Source organism: Sebastes fasciatus, chromosome 1, assembly GCF_043250625.1.
Source record: "Sebastes fasciatus isolate fSebFas1 chromosome 1, fSebFas1.pri, whole genome shotgun sequence".
Classification (NCBI taxonomy): Eukaryota; Metazoa; Chordata; class Actinopteri; order Perciformes; family Sebastidae; genus Sebastes; species Sebastes fasciatus.
In genome coordinates, this window is record NC_133795.1 from 38,884,607 (window position 1) to 38,902,798 (window position 18,192).

Genomic DNA, 18,192 nt, shown 5'->3' on the forward strand with positions numbered 1-18,192 from the left:
TTTAGCCCTCCCTGAATGTTGGTGTTTAGTATGGCAGCATGATGCTGAAATAACTCCTATCATAGCTAGCATGACTGCTACAACCATGTGGCAAGTAACTGGCGCTTAGTCCACTAGCCAAATGCTAACGCATAATGTGAATTACCATTAACATGCTAACTACATGACGTTTTGACAAAGGTTCAATAAGGACGGTGCACCTGGGCTCTAAATATTGAGTTAGTCCGTTTGTCTTTGGGCCCTCTGCAGTCTACTCAGTGGTTAGATTGAGGAGGTTTAAACTGGGATTGGTCAGTCCATAGTACGTTCAGCTGATATTCCCATAGTGCTCAGTCCAGTGGAGGCTGGTCCATAGAGGCAGAGGAGGCTGCTCCTCCTATATTTCTGAGAGGCAAGAGGGAGATCAAAATATAAAAAGAGTAATTGTTTGAAATGAACCATTACCAAATCTCTGTATCATTTATAAAATAGTCTTTCTCTCTTCTTCGGAAAAAAATCCATTATTTATATTCTTAAAATGCTTCAACAGCAACACCTGCAGTGCAGGCGTCTGGTACAAGGGAAGATGGGGTTGGTCCAATGATGATTTCCAAATTTCATCTTCAATCGTCTACTCAACCTACGAACTGGCAGTAAAGCGATAGATGAATACTGTAGCACAGTTAGATTGTTGTAGCAGACCTGAAGGACTTTAAGCTAATGGCAATAATAGATTTGGACTGGGGTGGTGATGGTGGGACTACAGCGGCGTGAGCCGGCCCAACGTCTGCTTGTGTAGCCTACTCTGCTCACCCAGGATTGGATCCCAGTATGGGCGACGGACCGCTGCATGGCATGGAGGACGTTCCCACTGTAGCCTACTGGGTGCTGCGTCAACCCTCGTTGGAGGGATTTATGTTGGCAAAATCTTTTAGACATAAATATAAATTTAACAATAAATACCTTATTTTGTTGTTTTCTTGACGGATGTTGAGCAATATGGGAAACCACTTTTTAATTCAACTAAGGCTGAATAATGTTCTTTTGTTTAATAAAGAAAGAAAGTAGAAATAACTAGTGTAAAATAACATGACACCGTGGGTTGGTTTTCCTCCTGTTCTGCACAATTTTTTGAGTCACCAGCCGCCACTGGTGCTAACCCTAACCTTCTATTTCAATTGTTAAGTTTAAAGAGCTGTGCTAAAGCAAAATGCTTAAGAAGATGATGACTATCATTCAAGGGTGAAACACAAAATTGTCAATAAAGAGTGAGAGACCAGCTGGGTTGGTAAACAAGTTTTGCCATCAGATATTCTTGATGAAGACTTCATACACAACCACAAACACATTGCACATAATAGCTATGCTTGATAAAAGCAATCTCACCTGGTGACTTTGAGCAGGCGGAGCAGGCGTATGCAGCGCAGCACAGAAATGCCCATGACCGACATGAATCCCATGTGGACAAGGATGAGCTCCATAATGCCAGTGGACACCACAAAGCAGTCAAAGCGATTGAAGAGAGACATGAAGTAAGAGGGCAAGCCGAGAGCATACATCTTCATGAACATCTCAAGGGCAAACATAGACAGCAGTAGCTTATTGGTATTGTCTGTTGAGGGTTGGGGCCAACAGTACGAAGAGAAAGGCAAGACACAGAACGAGAGATAGAAAAAGACAGCGTTATTCATAGATTGTATCAGTAGTCAACAGCATGGGAAGAGTTTGGAGAGTACCACATAAATTGTTTTAGTGTTTAATTGTAATAATTTGTTACCTTTGAAAACAATTCATAAAGTGATTGATTCTATTTACACAACATTAATTATATTTTACAGAAAATAATAATACACTGTTTTGTTAGAATCAAAAATTAAAAACTGAAGCAAGCAACTGTCACGCCTCGTCCACACTGGGAACGTCAGGGGTGCGTGGCGGCTGCGTTGCGTGGCGGCTTTGTGATTCACGTCTCGGATGTTCACACCAGCTGCGTTTCTGCTGCGTTTCTGCTGCTGCCAACCCTTTCTTTTTACATACAGTTTGCCTTTCATGATGGCCATTTCATTTCATTATGAATGTCATTTGTATTTATTTTAGACAGAGAAAGGTTAAGAAACGTGTGGTAATTTGTAAATAATAGTAATAATCCACAATTAAAACCCTGCACTATATTCATTCATGGAGCTCTGCAAGTCACTGCATGTTCTACAACACTGTCCTGCACATTTTGAATTGAAAGCAGAAAATGTTGATTTAAAAACAAGTCTTTACTTTTTTTCATCTCCGTAACATATTCTACAGATACAGACATTGAAACTGTAGTAATGTTGCTGATATGATGTCAATCGGCTCACGAGGGCTGTGTGGCTGCTCTAACCTGTTAACAAGGACGCCGGAATAAAAAACATCAGGTAACGCAGCCGCCACGCGCTCCTGACGTTCCCAGTGTGGACGAGGCTTCAGGGTTGGTTCTGTGGCATTTTATTAAATTTAAATACAGCACCAAAATCCCTTACTGAATCAACTTCCGTTCCACTTTCAATGTTTATAGATTACCACAGTTATACAGTATACTGTATAGCTAAAACTCAAAAATCCAATTGAGGTCTGTAAACAGCTTTTGTTTACTGACGAGGTAGAAACATGACAGTTTTTACAGTTTTGGTAATCTAATTAGTAATTAATAATATTAGTCATTAATCACAACCTGCAGCTACAACTTGAATATGATTAGATTTAGATTTCATTGTCCCAAGAGGGATATTTGTCTCCACGGCCGGTACACAGATATACACATAGAAAAGCATAGCAACATACAGTTATACAGATCAGATAACACACAAGTAGTTCACTAAATCTCCATTGTATGCACTCATCCATCCCAGCTTACAACACTGTCAGCGAGGCAGATTGTTCAGGGCTGCTGTTGCAGCAGATTGTCGTAGAAGTCAATATTTTAACTTAGCATGTTCCCTAAATCTCTGATGACATATCATGGTCGTTTTATGATTTATTACAGTAAATGTAGTAAGTAATGGTCCTTTAAGTGTTTCTTTTGCTCTCACTAAAAGGAAGCTGAGTAGTGAAAACTGTCATGTACTAAACACAGGATGAAATGCATGTACTGTAGGCATGTAAGGTGTATAATGCTCTGACCTTGCCAGTTTGTGAGACCCTGGGATTGTTTGTGGTGTTCCGTTGCGATGGCCAGCGTATTAAAGAAGACGAGCATGATCACCCACCAGTAGAACAGCTTGGACTTCACGTACACTAGGCATTTACGGCGTAACCAACGATTCCACTTACGAGCCAGCTTACTGCACAAAAAGGAGGAGAAAGACAAGTTGAATTAAATGAAATAGTGAGTCCTCATAACGGCCCCTAAAGTAAGATATCAGGACATTTCAATGACTTTGATAAACTGTAATATTTTTTTTACATGGAACACAGAGACATCGGGTTATCCATATCCCCGTAGCCTTTATGTGATAAACGCTAGTATCCCGGCTACTGATGACTGCAGGTGCATTTGATGTTTACAAAAAAATTCAGCACCTGTATCAGATGTTTAGACAGTAGAGAAAATACTTTATTGTCTGCTTTTTGTTTACTAAAGGCAGACATTTGTCTTTGGTTTGCATGTGCAAAATCTGCTATTAAAACACAAAATACGATATCCAGACAGGACACATTAAAATAATAAAAAAAATAAATAGATATAAATTGCTCTGTGCTGAGGTCAGAAAGTGGCTAAGATAGTTTATGGTGACAGAGACAAACTATTTTTTATAGATGGTTTTCTTTGCACAGGGGACTCTATACCTTTGCTCTGAGGTCAGTAGCTGGAAGTGGTGCTTTAAAGTGGCAGTAGTCAGTATATCTTTGGCATCATTGGTCAAAAATTCCATAACAACCTTTCAGCATATTGTAATTCAAGTGTTCTGAGAGAAAACTAGACTTCTGCTCCTCCTCATGGCTCTGTTTTCAGGCTTTAAAAAAAAAATCTAGCCCGTGACAGGAGACTTTGACCAATCACAGGTCATTTCATTGAGAGTGAGAGCGTTCCTATTGGCTGTGCTCCGGTCATGTGACCGGAACACGGCGTTCCTTCACCAGATTTCACAATGGCGGCGGCGTCACAAACATTCTCATACAGCTAAACTGTGCACTACAAGATGATTCTGAAAACATTTGAGGAGAGAAATAGGCATTAACGTAACAGAATATTGATTCATATTTGATCAGTGCTGCCTAGTTTGACCGTTTGGTCGGAGTTCGCGAGTGATTGACAGCCGGCTCTCATAGACAGCAGATGGACAGCAGACCTCAGATCAGCTCTTACTGCCTGTTTTCCTCCGGTCTGTGAAATCTTGCAGATGCCGTTAGGAGCACCGGAGGACACAGAGGAACATGATTTTTTTCAGGTTACCTGTTTCATGTACTACTGTCACGATATAGCGACCTTTATAGCTTTAAAGGATGGCTGTGGTCATCTAAGATTTTACATGCGACGGTGTCCCAGTTTTTATTTTTCGGAATACTTCAGTTAGCATATGCAGGTTTCTCAAAACCGGGATCAGGATTATCGGGTATCATAACTAAAATACTCATGTCCATGTAAACACACACTCGGTATTGTGTTTTCTGAACTCCTTCTAAACTTCATTGAAATTCCTCTGAATGCTGTCACCAGCATTTACTGGATACAAAAGCAGAATTGCTAAAATGCTGACGTTAGTGAAAATATTTGATCTTAACTCAAATAAACTATAACTTTAATTATGAGATCAAAGAAGACATCTTAAATTTCGTCACTTACTCAACTGAGCCTCTCTATCCAGACCCTATCAATGAATACATTTCTGCTAGACAAGTGTGCTACTGACTAGTAATAGATGATCAGCTGCATTGTGTCCATTTTGCCGACACCTCCGGACTCTGATCCTCCATTTTCTGTGCTGAGCAGACCTGATGAAAAGACACAAAGACACACACAGTACGGTTAATGTTAGAAATCAGTGCACATACTCTGTGTTATTCTTTGTTATGAGATCTGTCAAAAGTTAAGCAAAGCTGATCTGGATGACAGTTGACAAAATCACTCCCTCATTTTTTAAATTTATTTTAATTGCTTATTTATTAATAAATAAGGTTGCATCTACATGGTTGAATGCACTTATTGTAAGTCGCTTTGGTTAAAAGCATCAACTAAATAAAGGTAATGTAATGAACCAGGCGGGATGGAGGTGTATGACGTGGTTGACAAATGAGCCGATGAGTTGGACAGATTTTTCCAGAGCTCTGTTTTGATGATTTGCAGCAAGTGACAAAAATAATTCCACAATTATTTTCATGTCCGCCTCGTAAAGCACTTTGTAATGACAACACTAGCCTTATTATCAGCAAGGCCCACCAGAGGCTGCACTTCCTGCGCTAGTTTAGAAAGTTTGGTGTGGCCCGAGAGGCAGTGCTTCAATTTCATAGAGCCACAGTGGAGAGTGTCCTGGTCTTCTCTGTCACAGTCTGGTACGGCAACACAACCGCCGCTTAGAGGAGACAGTTAGAGAGAGTGGTGCGAACTGACTCTAAAATCATAGGATGGCCTCCATCTATGCCACACAGATCAACCTCAGGGCGCAGAAGGTGATTGCCAACCCCTCCCACCCCGCTAGTACTCTCTTCCATCTCCTTCCTTCTGGAAGGAGATTTCAGATTCTGAGGTGTAGAACATCCCGCCTCAGGAACAGCACATACCCTGATGCTATTATTAGGCACCTCAACTCTAATGCATAGGCACTTTGCAGGAGGAAATGAAGCTCCAGCCAACACACACTTTAGGAATGCTTTACACTAGACACTTAAAGGGAAGTTGCAATATTGTATCATTGTATCTGTGTCATATTCATGCATTCCCACAAATGCTATATGCTATTTGCTACAATTGCCAATTGCCCATAATCATTGCGTTTTGATAAGGGTGTTAAATCAGTTATAAAGCTATTCAGGTCACCGCCGACCATTAACCATTGCTGGCTAAAGCCTATACAGTGCAAGCAGTGCATTGGGATGTGTCCCATAGCCGATTGGAGTAAGATTTTGGTTTTTGATAGTCTCTTTGAAGGTAACTTATCTCCTAAAGGTGAGTATCCTAAGGGTTAAGTGTATTTTTGGAAATAGGTTGGTTTTAAAAGGAACTAAGTGTTTCTTTTAATTTTAAATTAAAGTTGGGCTACAGGTCTCTAGACGATGCCGTCAACAGTAGTTGGGTCCAGAAGCTCGATTCCATGACCATTCTCTGGCTCAATTTGATGATTGATTTGACTTCTGGGAACCTTTTTTTAAAATAATTTAGCCTCCAGGTCCTTCCCAAAAATCCTGGGATATTTTTGCCAGAGGGCCACATCCAAGATGCCCACTGGCACCATCTTCTTCATGTATCAACACATCTTTTCATGCAATCTGCTATCCCTCAGTCCACCAGGACCTGTATGCCTCCAGGATCCTGAGGCGAGCTGGAGAGATTATGGTTGATAATGGTTGTTTTCATCACTGTACAGCTCTCTATGCGATAGTATACTGTATATATTGTACCGTTTATATTCTAAATTTATTTTCAGATATTACTTTTTGTGGTACTTGTATTTTCTCCTACTTTGTATATTTGGACTGTTTTGCACCACAACATTAAGGAAAATTATGTGTATGTGAAAATCTACTTCATAATAAATTCTGATTAAGTTACTTGGTGAGTACTACCCATTACTGGCTGAGCACATCCAGACACACAGAGGGAGTATTTTCACTTAAAGAAACAAAGGTAAACTTGTTGTGAAGTTAATCTTTGCATATCACGAATCCTAGTATTTATACGTTTCTGACAGCTGCAAAGAATATTCCACTATTTCTATTCTATTCTTTTCTATTTAACAGGTGTTGTAATCTGTGTCTTGTGTCTTACCCTGTCGCTCTTGGTCATTGTCCATGACCTCAGCCTGAGTTATCCACTCCATATAGCCCTTGAGGTCCTCATCCAGCTGCTGGGTTTCCCTCAGCTTCTGAAACTCTCCACGGGACTTGGCCTTCTCTCGCTCTTTTGTGAACTCACTAGTGGGAAACAGGACAACCAATCTGAACTAGAAGGACAGAACGCACTGAGAAGCGTGAAGAAATGGCTGGCTGAAATGGACGGAGCGAAGAGTAAATCATGATTATGCAAAAGAAATGAATTGAGGGTTAGTAGGGTAGTTATGTTCAGAGTATCCCTACCCACTGAGCACGCCCAGAACCAGGTTGAGCACGAAGAAGGAGCCAACCAGGATGAGTGTGGTGAAATAGATCCATGGCCATTCCATTCCTATAGCGTCATTTACCTGTACGACAAAGCACACTTACATTTTGTAAAAAACAAAAAATAAAAAGAACACTGCCACATTTGCCATGTGAGAAATCCTACTTATTGGAAAATACACTTTTGTTGCCGTCTTACACAAAGTCAGGCAAGAATATCAACATTAGTTTAGTCTTTTAGCGTACAGAGTAAGTCCGAGACATGTTTTGCCAAACATACAACTCTGCTTGCCAATTACCATACCCAGCCTAAAACTGCTTGTCATTATGATGTCATCAGGTTTATTTCAGTTTGGGCTTGAGAATTAAACTTACAAACAGAAATGTGGAGTTGGAAAAACGTGGGCATTTACAAGACACTGAGCACATCCAGACACAGAAGCAGGGAGGGTCTTACAAAAGATGCTTTTGTGTTGGTTTGTGGAAGTGTAGAATCTAGTGTTTTTGAATCTTGACACATACTAGATACTAAAAGTCAGGATATCTCCTCTGCATTCATTTTGACCCTTCTTTTTTTTTATCTGATTACAACTTTAAGTACAAGACTAATGCTGTTATTGGTACTTCAAACAATGTAAATTGATCGAAAAAATAAATAAACTAGAATGGCACTCGGAGAGCGCAGACCTCCGCCAAGGTGCCTGACTTTAAAACCAGATCACAGCTCACAGCTGGCGGTACCGTGAGGTGGTCGGCTTGTTATTAACACGGTGTGTTTCCGTGTAACGTATCAGCGGATGCCTCTCTCATTCAGCAGCCTTGTTATGTCTGTATGACGTTACACTACGTTGTCTCTCATCCCGTCATCTACCGCTTTTTTCTTTCTCACCGAGGACGGCCAGCAGCTCCCGCACCTCGATGTCTAGCCACAAATCCACACACGTACCCCTCTGCTCTTAGAAGGAGGCAGGGTCACACCTCATCAACACGTCATCAGCGCGTCATCAACGCACCATCAACCATCATCAACGCGTCATCAACGCGTCATCAACCATCATCAGTTACACTGCGCATGTGTTATACCCTTAATGCTCAGGCTGATCGAAATCCTGCGATCCGGATCATGATCCATTGGTGGCGGTCCGGATCATGATCCGGACCGCCACCAATGGATTGTTCATTATGCTTCACTCCACCCCTCCAAAAAATGTCATTCAAATCCATTGCAAACTTTTGGAGTAATCAGAAACAGAAGCATGCAATCTCGCAGCGGAAAAATATTCTTTAGAAAAACAATAGGTTTCCTTGCACTTTCATGTGTAGCAGGAACCTTGTGCTGTCCTCAGTCGACAACCTATCTTGTTTTTCTTCACAAGAACAGGATAACAAAATTCTTCTGTCAAAGAAGATTTAATAATTAACACCCAAAAGAAACAACTGGCTTCTCTCCAAGGAGACGTGAACTTTCTTTTCAGACATCAGGTTGTCAGTTTTGACACTTAAATAGCCACAGGATTTTACACCAGGAGATAAGAACATGTTCTAACTGTGGGAAAGTGCCCTCTGCAGACTATGTCAACAAAGGAATTGACACTTCATAGTAATTCAAAAACGGCCATATTCCACTTCAAAAGAGAATTCTACTGATAAAAATCCTTCGAACACCTGGACCCTGAACATCTGCCCCCCTCTTCAGTCTTCTGAACTACATAAGTCTGTGGTGGAGCAACATTGCCACCTAGCGGTGACGGGAGGTAATAGGATGAGCAGTCGGAAATTAGAGTCTGCTATAAGTATTAATACTTATTACTTTTAAGATCTGCTGTTTATTATTGAATGTTTTGTTGTATTGTTTTGTTGTGATTTAGTATTACATTACATATTTTTCTTACTTCTTTCAGTTCATATGGTAACCGGTTATACTGTGTTTATTGTGTCAAGATTAAGTTACTACGTTAATGATTAGGCATGGACAAACAATTGCATAATGTTTTTAAATATTAAGGTGGTTTTGGTGCTATGATCTGTGATATATAATTTACGTGTAACAATAACTTTGAGACAATAGTGATGAGAGAATATCTAAATCGGCTCATATAAAAGTTATCCAAATTTAATCGATTCGGAAAAAGCCACTCCCCTCAAAGTTAACTTTTAAAAAAGGGACGCTCCTCCGGTCGGAGCTCAGTTTCTCGTTTTCCGTTCTTAGTTTTTCTGTTCTTTTTCTTATTCGCTTGACACACGTCCTTTTGTTTCTTTTTGCTAGCTTATAATTTTTCTTCGTCATTTTTGAATATCAGCATTTTTAAAGATCTTTTAATGATCCTGCGTGATTTAAGTTTAAATTTGCTTGGCCAGCAGTTCAAGCTTTATCCGTAATAGATCGATTTTAAACCTTCAAGAAGATAATTCCGACTTCAGTTCGTTTTGATCTCCTCCAACTAACAGTCAACGGACTCCAATTCAGCTTTCATTCTCCTGACGAGAAAGTTGAACATTCTTCTTCCTCCGTGGTATCCCAGACCAACTAACAGATACATCCTCAAAATCCATCCAAGGAGACGTTGTCTACCAGACAATATTTGAGTGAGTTTTCTCTGGACCCAAGGGAACCGACGACAGAAGTAAGAATTTTCCGTGGCTGACTTTGATCAAGAGCTGTTGTCAGAAAGTCAGTTTGAAGTTATTAATATCAAAATCGTTGTTATTCTGTGCATAGCGTTAGGTAATGCATGTAAAAAGATCTCTCTCTTCACTATTCTCATTAGACATTAATTATCATTTTAAACTCCATTTCATTCACTCATTCACTGGTTTTGTTATTCATATGTATTCATCACGTCATTCACTCAATTATTGCTTTTATGGTAAATAAATGTTTCACTTTATCCCACGTCGTTGTTTGTGTATGCTTCATAGTAAACGCTTCGATCAATGAATTTAGAATTCACACTTCAGATCTGAGATTGATTAATGACAGATAGTCATATTAAAAATAGTTTCCTCTATTATCTTTAAACAGAGGTGGTGCCCCGAACTTTATTTTATTTTATTTCACGAGAGCAATTGTTTAATTACATGTGGAGCGGTTAAACGCTCCACATGCTTGGGCCCTAATTAACAGAATCAAATAGATTACCACAAGGCATTAGCCAAAAGCTCCTTTTCAACAAGCTGGGTTAGAAGAGACAGATGAAGAGAAGAGACAAGCTTTCGTTCTGATTGATATGATCAAAGATAAATTCACATCTGTTCGAATATTAAGTCTTGCGTCACTTGATAAAGAGTGTAACTTGTTTGTTGAGATGCCCATGCCCCATAGTCTATAGGTACATTTAAATAAAATCATTTAAATAAAACATGGGGAACCAGGATCTTCAATACAAATAAGATATGTGACCTCACTGTGCTTTATTGAAATACTCTAGGTTATATGATATGGGAAGGATGTAACCATTCTACAATAACTAAGTTTAAGTACAAACTAGTTTGCCTTTAGACAGGAGCAATACCTTACCCAGTAGAGGACATCGGTCCACCCTTGTGTGGTGATACACTGGTAGACAGTCAGCATGGAGAAGCCGAGGTTGTTAAAGTGGGTGATTCCGTGGTTTGGGCCGGGCCAGCCTGCTCGACACTCTGTGCCATTGATGGTACAACGGCGACCATTCCCTGCTTGGGCACATGGAGCCGGCCTCTCATTCTCCACTGTAGCAATGATATCTGTAGACCAGAGGAGGGTAATGGTAATGGTTAGGTTGATCTTTGTGTGCATGTTTATGGATTGTACACATGGTAGCAGTTATCTGACCTATTTTTTAACTCCAGCTAAATTCAGTATTGGTCAGTACGGAGTACAAATCCCATCCCAGCGCTCTTTATCTCTCAAAAGAAGATGTATAAACCTCACTTTCTCTGTGTAAGGTAACATGAAGCTTACTTCTTAACAGAGGATGTTCACACATTATTTTTTAGGCCTGTGCACCTGTTCTAATATATTTATGTAATTGCATTATGAGAATCCAGCCAGCTCAGCTATTTTTTTACCATATGCTGACCTTCGGGCAGACACACCATCAATTCATCTTCTAATACATGTAACACACACAGTTCCTCGTATAGTATCAATGGTGTTGTGGACAAATACAGACCTCACAAACAGGGCTGGGCTGCAGTGAGCAACAATGATAAGGGTCAACACACTATCCCCTGTATGCAGTAGGCAATTTGTTAGTTTTTAACAGGGGGGGACGGAGCAGCATCACTCAGCACCACTGACACACAACATCCTGAGAGAGACACAGTCTCTGGGGGGTGTTGTGCGTACTATTCAGAGCGCCACGGCCGCGTCTACCAGAGCGTCTTACACAGCCAAGTGGACGGCGTTTTACAGTTGGTGTATAGGGAAGTGCTCGGAGACAGACAGGACGAACAATTACAGCTACCAATGATTCTTTCAATGTAGGGCATGTCAGTATTGTTTTTACATTGACTTGAAAAAAACTCGAACCTGTCCTTTAAAATGTATTTATTGTGAGGCACGATGAAATGCTATCAGACATATCTTTATACCATTAGCCTTCAGCAGCAAAGAGCAGATGAGAGCAAGACAGAGAAGTGAAAAGGGGGCTCCTGGTTGCTGTTTGAGTGACAAAATGACTGATTGCAAATAGTGATAAGTAAGATAATGTTACAGTTACAACAAGTGATTGACACGGCTAAATGTTCAGTCCGGATAACGTTACTGCCAGCAAAGACACCACATTTTAGAATGACAAACTACTTCTTGCCATCACGTGATAAAGGTGAGTACTGGCCGCAATCCACCAATCAGATCGGGGCATCTCTGGTATTACTGCCATATATAACCCGGTTGTGCTGCATACTGTACCTGTGCCTATGTAGTAGCAGGTCTTGTGCATTTTGCACTTGAAGAGCTCCAATCCCATGATGGAATAAATGGTGACCATGAAAAGGACCAGTAGGGTGATGTGGAACAGAGGCAACAAAGACTTCAGGATGGAGTTCATCACCACTTGAAGGCCTGAGGGGGGGAAACGGTGATAAATCAAATCAGGGTTCCTAAAAAAATCTGAATTGTCATTTGCCACAATGTGCTGCAAGTAATCTTTCACCTACGATTATTAACTGTTTAGTGAAATGATTGCCTCTGGCTGCCACATGACTGTAGAACATTGACATAAATGTTTATTACTATTAATAATTATGGAAGCCCTGAAAGTCTGATCTAAATTGTTTTCTCTCCTGTCTTTATGACTGAAGAGCAGGTCAAAAAATCTAATTACTGTTTCATCTGTGAAACAGGTCAAAAATCTGGTCCATGGTGGAGAGGAGGTCGTGTTGCTCTGGCTCTATCTGTTTGGCGACGCCGGGAAACTGCTTGACATCCTCCTGGATCCACCTTCTCACATGAATTCACATTATATGTATTAATACGTATTAAAACCCAGAGTTTCCCTCATCTCGGGGGTTAACTAACTCAGAGTTTTCACTAATCCCTCTTTTTGAAACAGGGCTCTGGAAGAAGACATGAATGAATTAGTCCTATTTAGAACAAGGGGTACTGGTGCACAATGGTTGTCGAAGTTACAACAACAAACACTGAGAAAAATAGGCCTGAAAAATCACCTTGTTTTCACAGATGAAAAAACTTTGAAAAGTGACCCTGGCAAAAAAAACCTGTTTTTAACTGTTTAACAGATGAAAAAAGGGAACTTAGAAAGATTCTCCAAAACATTTTCCACCTGTTTTTAAGTCATAAACACAGGAGAGAAAACAATTTAGAGCAGACTTAGAAAATGGATCACCAGAAAAAAAACATTCTCGCTCGCCTTTCAGGGCTTTCGTAAATAATACATATTACTACTAAGAATAAAATAACAATTAATAACAGTAAAATTAAGGTATTGTTACAGTATGATGAAAATTATATAATTTAATTGTACAAAGTATGTAATGCAACGGCAGACCAGTTACTCACTGGGGACTCCAGAGACCAGTCGAAGTGGTCGGAGGACTCTGAACGCCCGCAGAGCTTTCATGTCAAAGCCACCACCTTTTTCTCCTACTGGAGCCTCCACTCCACTGAGGTGGTTAATGGCATCCACAACCACAGTGAACAATCTGGAGACATGAAAACACAAACTATGATGTTCTTTCCTCTCAGGCGTAATCTGAAGTGACATCATTTTCTGATGATGGCAGCAAGGCTGGATCAGCGGTCAGTCGGCTTCAACAGCTCTGTAGAAGTACTGATGTTGAGTATGTATTTGCACAGAGGATGAGATGCACTGTCTGAATAATAAGAAGAGTGTACAGTTACCAAAACATGAAATATCCTCAGCACGCTAAAAGGGACTCTATGTAAGAATCAGAAATGTCTTGTTAACAGCGACACCTGTGGCCGTTAAGTCAACTAAAGTCAACGTCCTGTTGCTCGCGCTCACTCTACATAGACATGAAGGAGCATCACTCAAAACAGTGAGGCGACACACGTCAGCTAAAACCACAATATCACTCTATATTTCAGCTGCTTGGCAGTAATGTTAGCTGACCAGACGAAGGTCTCTCCATGAATCAATGCTGACCCTAGTGTTGGCTTTTCCTGCTTCAGCCTCCCGACCGCGGCCGGAGGGAACAGGGGAGACACTGGCACCCGGTCAGAGACGATAACGTTTCTCGCTAAGGAGCCCCGTCACTTCACAAGACAGGAAGCAGAAAGAGGAAGAGTTGACACTGTTTAACAGACGGGCTTCACTAGATATAACTTTGCGGTTTTGGTGCTTCACTGTAGTTTGTGTTGGAGTCTGAGTCTGAACAGTGTAGCCACACGGAAGCGCGCATGGGACACCGACCCGCAATGATTTATACGTGTAAAAAGTTACAAACAGTCCCTTTAAAGTGAACCTTTTCTTTCATTACTACTGGCAGCTACTCATTTATCAAATTCATCTATTAATTATTTGCATTTTGTTTGTAAATTCATGATCTAATTATCCAGATTATGATTTAAATAATGTGTAGAAATAATTCAGTGGCCTATTTTTTTAAGGGAAAAGGACATTTTCTAAATATCTCATCAAATTATAGTTTCTACGTGACACAGAGGGATTGTCAGAGTCTCATATGGAAATGACTCAGAGGGCTAATTGAAATGTGTTCATTGGCGAAATCCATCAGAAAGAGGAAATCACAGATCAAGAAAGGTGAATGATGAAAGGAACGATCCTTTGTTAATCAGACAGATCCAATAACAATCAATGAAATCGGAAACTTGGGAGTGCATCAAACTGCAGTATTGTCGTGTTTTCAAAGAAGTCCGATCAGCTGCAGCGTCCAATCACTAACAGATTTCCAATGAATGTCCGTCTCATAAAAAGACTTCCATGAAGTCTGGTCTCATGTCTCCTCAGAGATCCCTCCTCCTCGCTCCTTAGAGCACAAATAAGAGCACTGGAGCATCATTCATGATCGCAGACCAGATAGATTCCCGGTCACATGAGGAGTGAGGAAATAAGGGAATTCGGATGTAGCCCAACTCTTAAATCTTCTGTCTTCACTCTTCAATACTTTTGCATTCGCTTATCTACTTTAAAGTTTTAACACTATAGCCTATCCCAACTCTAGGTACAGAGTTTGGCTGTTGATGTGACATTGTTATGCACTGCCTTGGGACTGTGTTAGAGGGAATTATAAACCGGCACAGCAAGGTAAACTACATTTTATTTTGATGATGTGATGAAGGCGTGCTGGTTTGCAGAGCTTGTCATCTGTTGCTCTTCATAACTGTGGCTGCTTGATATTTTTAAAATTATATTTAAAACTGATCTGCTGACCAAATAGTGCCAAATATGTCCAGATATATTTGTGTAAAGCCTGCTTTTATTATTGAATAGCATCTTTATAAAAGGGACACTAACTTGGTGATAAACCTCCCTGGTTTGTCAGCACGTTCTCATTCCCAGCTGTTCGTTCATGTCCCGTGTTCACAACGTTCAGTGTCATTTTCACTGCACAAACATAGCAGTTTTAAGCCCAACCAATGTCATTCTTTCCTGAACCTATATAGTGGTCTTGTTGCCTAATCTTAAAGTGATGCCAAGGGTAACTATAGTGGTTCTGATGTCGAAAAAATAAAGTGACGCCAAGGGGTGTGACAAAGCGGCGGTAAGTGACGAGTTGAGATGACAACGTGTTGGGTTTGCCGGTGGAAAGCGTAGAGAAGCAGTAGCAGGAAATGTTCGGTTTGCACCAGCAATAACTCACAGAATGTAGCGCAGTAAAACTAAAATCCAACTGAATCAATTAGCGGGCGCTACAATGAACACAACAGCTCAGCTCGGTGGAAATGCAGCATTAGAGCAAGACCAATACACACCCTAACGCCTCGTCCACACTGGGAACGTAAGGAGTGCGTGGCGGCTACGTGATTGACGCGTCGGGTGTTCACACCAGCTGCGTTTCAGCTGCGTATCTGTTTCTGCTGTCAGCCCTTTCATAATGGCCATTTCATTTCATTATAAATGTCATTTATATTTATTTTATACAGAGGAAGTTTAAGAAACGTGTGGTAATTTGTAAATAATTGTAATAATTCACAATTAAAACCCCGTATTATATTCATTCATGGAGCTCTCCAAGTCACTGCATGTTCTACAACACTGTCCAGCACATATTTCAGAATAAAAGCCTTGTGTTAACAAATGAAGGAATTCTGCCCACAGAAAAAATGCTTGAAGGCTTTTATTTCTAAATGAAAGCAGGAAGTGTCGATTTAAAAACAAGTCTTTTTTTCATCTCTGTAACATATTCTACAGATAGACAATGTTGCTGATATGATGTCAATATACAGTCAATAGATCACCTTCACTGTCTGTGACATATTCTACAGATGTCTAGACATTGAAACTGTACTAATGTAGCTGATTATATATATATATATATATATATATATATACAGTCAATAGATCACTTTCACTGTCTGTTGCTGCTGTGAACCGCGCGGCTCGCGTCAAAAATAGGCGAGACCTTTGAATCTCTAGAAGAGACGCAGTCGAGCCGCAGTGTGGCTGCTCTAACCTGTCAACACGGACGCCGAAATAAAAAACAAGAATTAGATTTAATCTTGGGTTTATCCTGAGAGATGCAGCTGAAAAGGTACAACAGGACCACTTACAAGGAGAATATCGGAATGTGGGGAGAACATGCAAAATCCAAAGAGAATGGACCAGAGCCAAGTAACAAACCCAGGACCCTCTTTGTATGAGCTGACTGAAACAATAACACCACCTCATGACCACTATTTTGCAAAGCAATAAGACAACATAAACAGCACGTACAATAATATATATGGCCATTCAGAACTTGAAATTACAAACTCAGCGGGCTCAGCACAAACTTATCAACTTACCCAACGGATACACAAACAAAGTCCAAAATGTTCCAGCAGTTTCTCAAGTATGCATCTGCATGAAAGAGAAATCCATAGGCAACGATCTTCAGGAAACACTCTATGGAGAAGATGATGAGGAAGATGTACTCCAGGCTTTCCTGTAACACAACAACAATGGCTTTTGTTTGAATCTGTGTAAATTAGCCTCACATAACCTATAGTAGTGTTATTTCATGCATAGGTCGGGTTATGATTCATTGACAACATTCTGATATATCGATACAAAATACAACATATCAAACTTTTCTCAAGTTATTTCCATTGTTGTACCTGTGTTTTCACAAATGTGTTGCAAATATATACATATTTTTTAATCAAAATGAAGCTATCAATGTCTTTTTGTTTAGTTTTTCCACTGAGGGCTTACACTGTTGGTAGTGAAACACCTTCCCTGCTCACGGTTCTTCATGAGAGCTTAATGCTTTTTTATATTTAACCTTCATTTAACCAGGATAATCACGTTGAGAGAAGTCCTTGTTGCACGTCACACAAATCTACTTCTGTCTATTCACGTCATACAAACACACACCGCTGGAATGTTTTATGGTGTCTCCCCTTTCAGCAGAGGCATTAAGTGAACGTCTATTTTAAATACACACCGCACAGACAGTGCCCTCCAGGAGTGTTCACACTGATATATGAGCCTAATATTGTCCTTGGAGCCTTGTCCTTGGATATAATCATATAAAATAATCAAAAATAATCAAAATTAACTAATTAATCACTAAAATGCAAAACTTTGGTCTTAATCACAGGCCTTTGCCCCCAACCAAGACCTAAAATAAAAAAATAAATAGATAATAGTAGAGCCATGACAGGAAATGAGTGTCCTTGGCTAGACTCAAGCCTGCACGCTGCACTGACATGATCAGCCTGTTAAACTGTGAGGACGAACCATTTATTGTCAAAAGATGTGGAACATAGCTGTAATAACAAACAAACCACTAATTAGTATGATTTATTTAAGATGTCCTGCAAAATGTAAAATAATGCTTTAGGTTGACATCGCTACACAGTGTATTCTACTTCTAACTGGTACACAGAGATTCTCGTTATCTCACTTATTCACGCGAGACTTCCCGGTGACGCTCCCTTCACATACACGGCTTCTGTAGCGACACTGCCACCTACTGGCGATCTACTGGCACAACACCCTAATAATGACACTGGCAATAAATAACACTGTACCCTAAATTATAACCACATTGAACTCTTTCTTCTTATAAACACATATGAAACATGTCAAACTCTCTTCACTTGCATTACACCCAAGAAATGGTTCTCTTTTATAACCTACACATGACTGATTGTTCCACACTTTCCTACATGCATGAGCACGTGCACCATACACCACAGAGGATGACTTATGGTGTCTGGACTGATTATACCAATAACAACAATCAGTTGAATAGTGCTTTTGTACCTTTGCCTAATGACGTCAAGGCAACTTTTGT

The 18,192-nt window shown here is 40.3% G+C and overlaps 1 protein-coding gene across 1 annotated transcript in view; it reads right to left on the minus strand.

The window, feature by feature from the left end:
• The window catches only part of LOC141775068 (dihydropyridine-sensitive L-type skeletal muscle calcium channel subunit alpha-1-like), a 52,828-nt gene that overhangs the window by 29,688 nt on the left and 4,948 nt on the right, over positions 1–18,192 (minus strand). Inside the window, exons 3-11 of the mRNA XM_074647995.1 lie at positions 16,697–16,836; positions 13,268–13,410; positions 12,158–12,310; positions 10,784–10,989; positions 7,246–7,349; positions 6,938–7,083; positions 4,866–4,947; positions 3,136–3,296; positions 1,366–1,591 (exon numbers count right to left, since the gene is read on the minus strand). Coding sequence (XP_074504096.1) covers positions 1,366–1,591; positions 3,136–3,296; positions 4,866–4,947; positions 6,938–7,083; positions 7,246–7,349; positions 10,784–10,989; positions 12,158–12,310; positions 13,268–13,410; positions 16,697–16,836 — 1,361 coding nt within the window. The remainder of the gene's footprint in view (positions 1–1,365; positions 1,592–3,135; positions 3,297–4,865; positions 4,948–6,937; positions 7,084–7,245; positions 7,350–10,783; positions 10,990–12,157; positions 12,311–13,267; positions 13,411–16,696; positions 16,837–18,192) is intronic.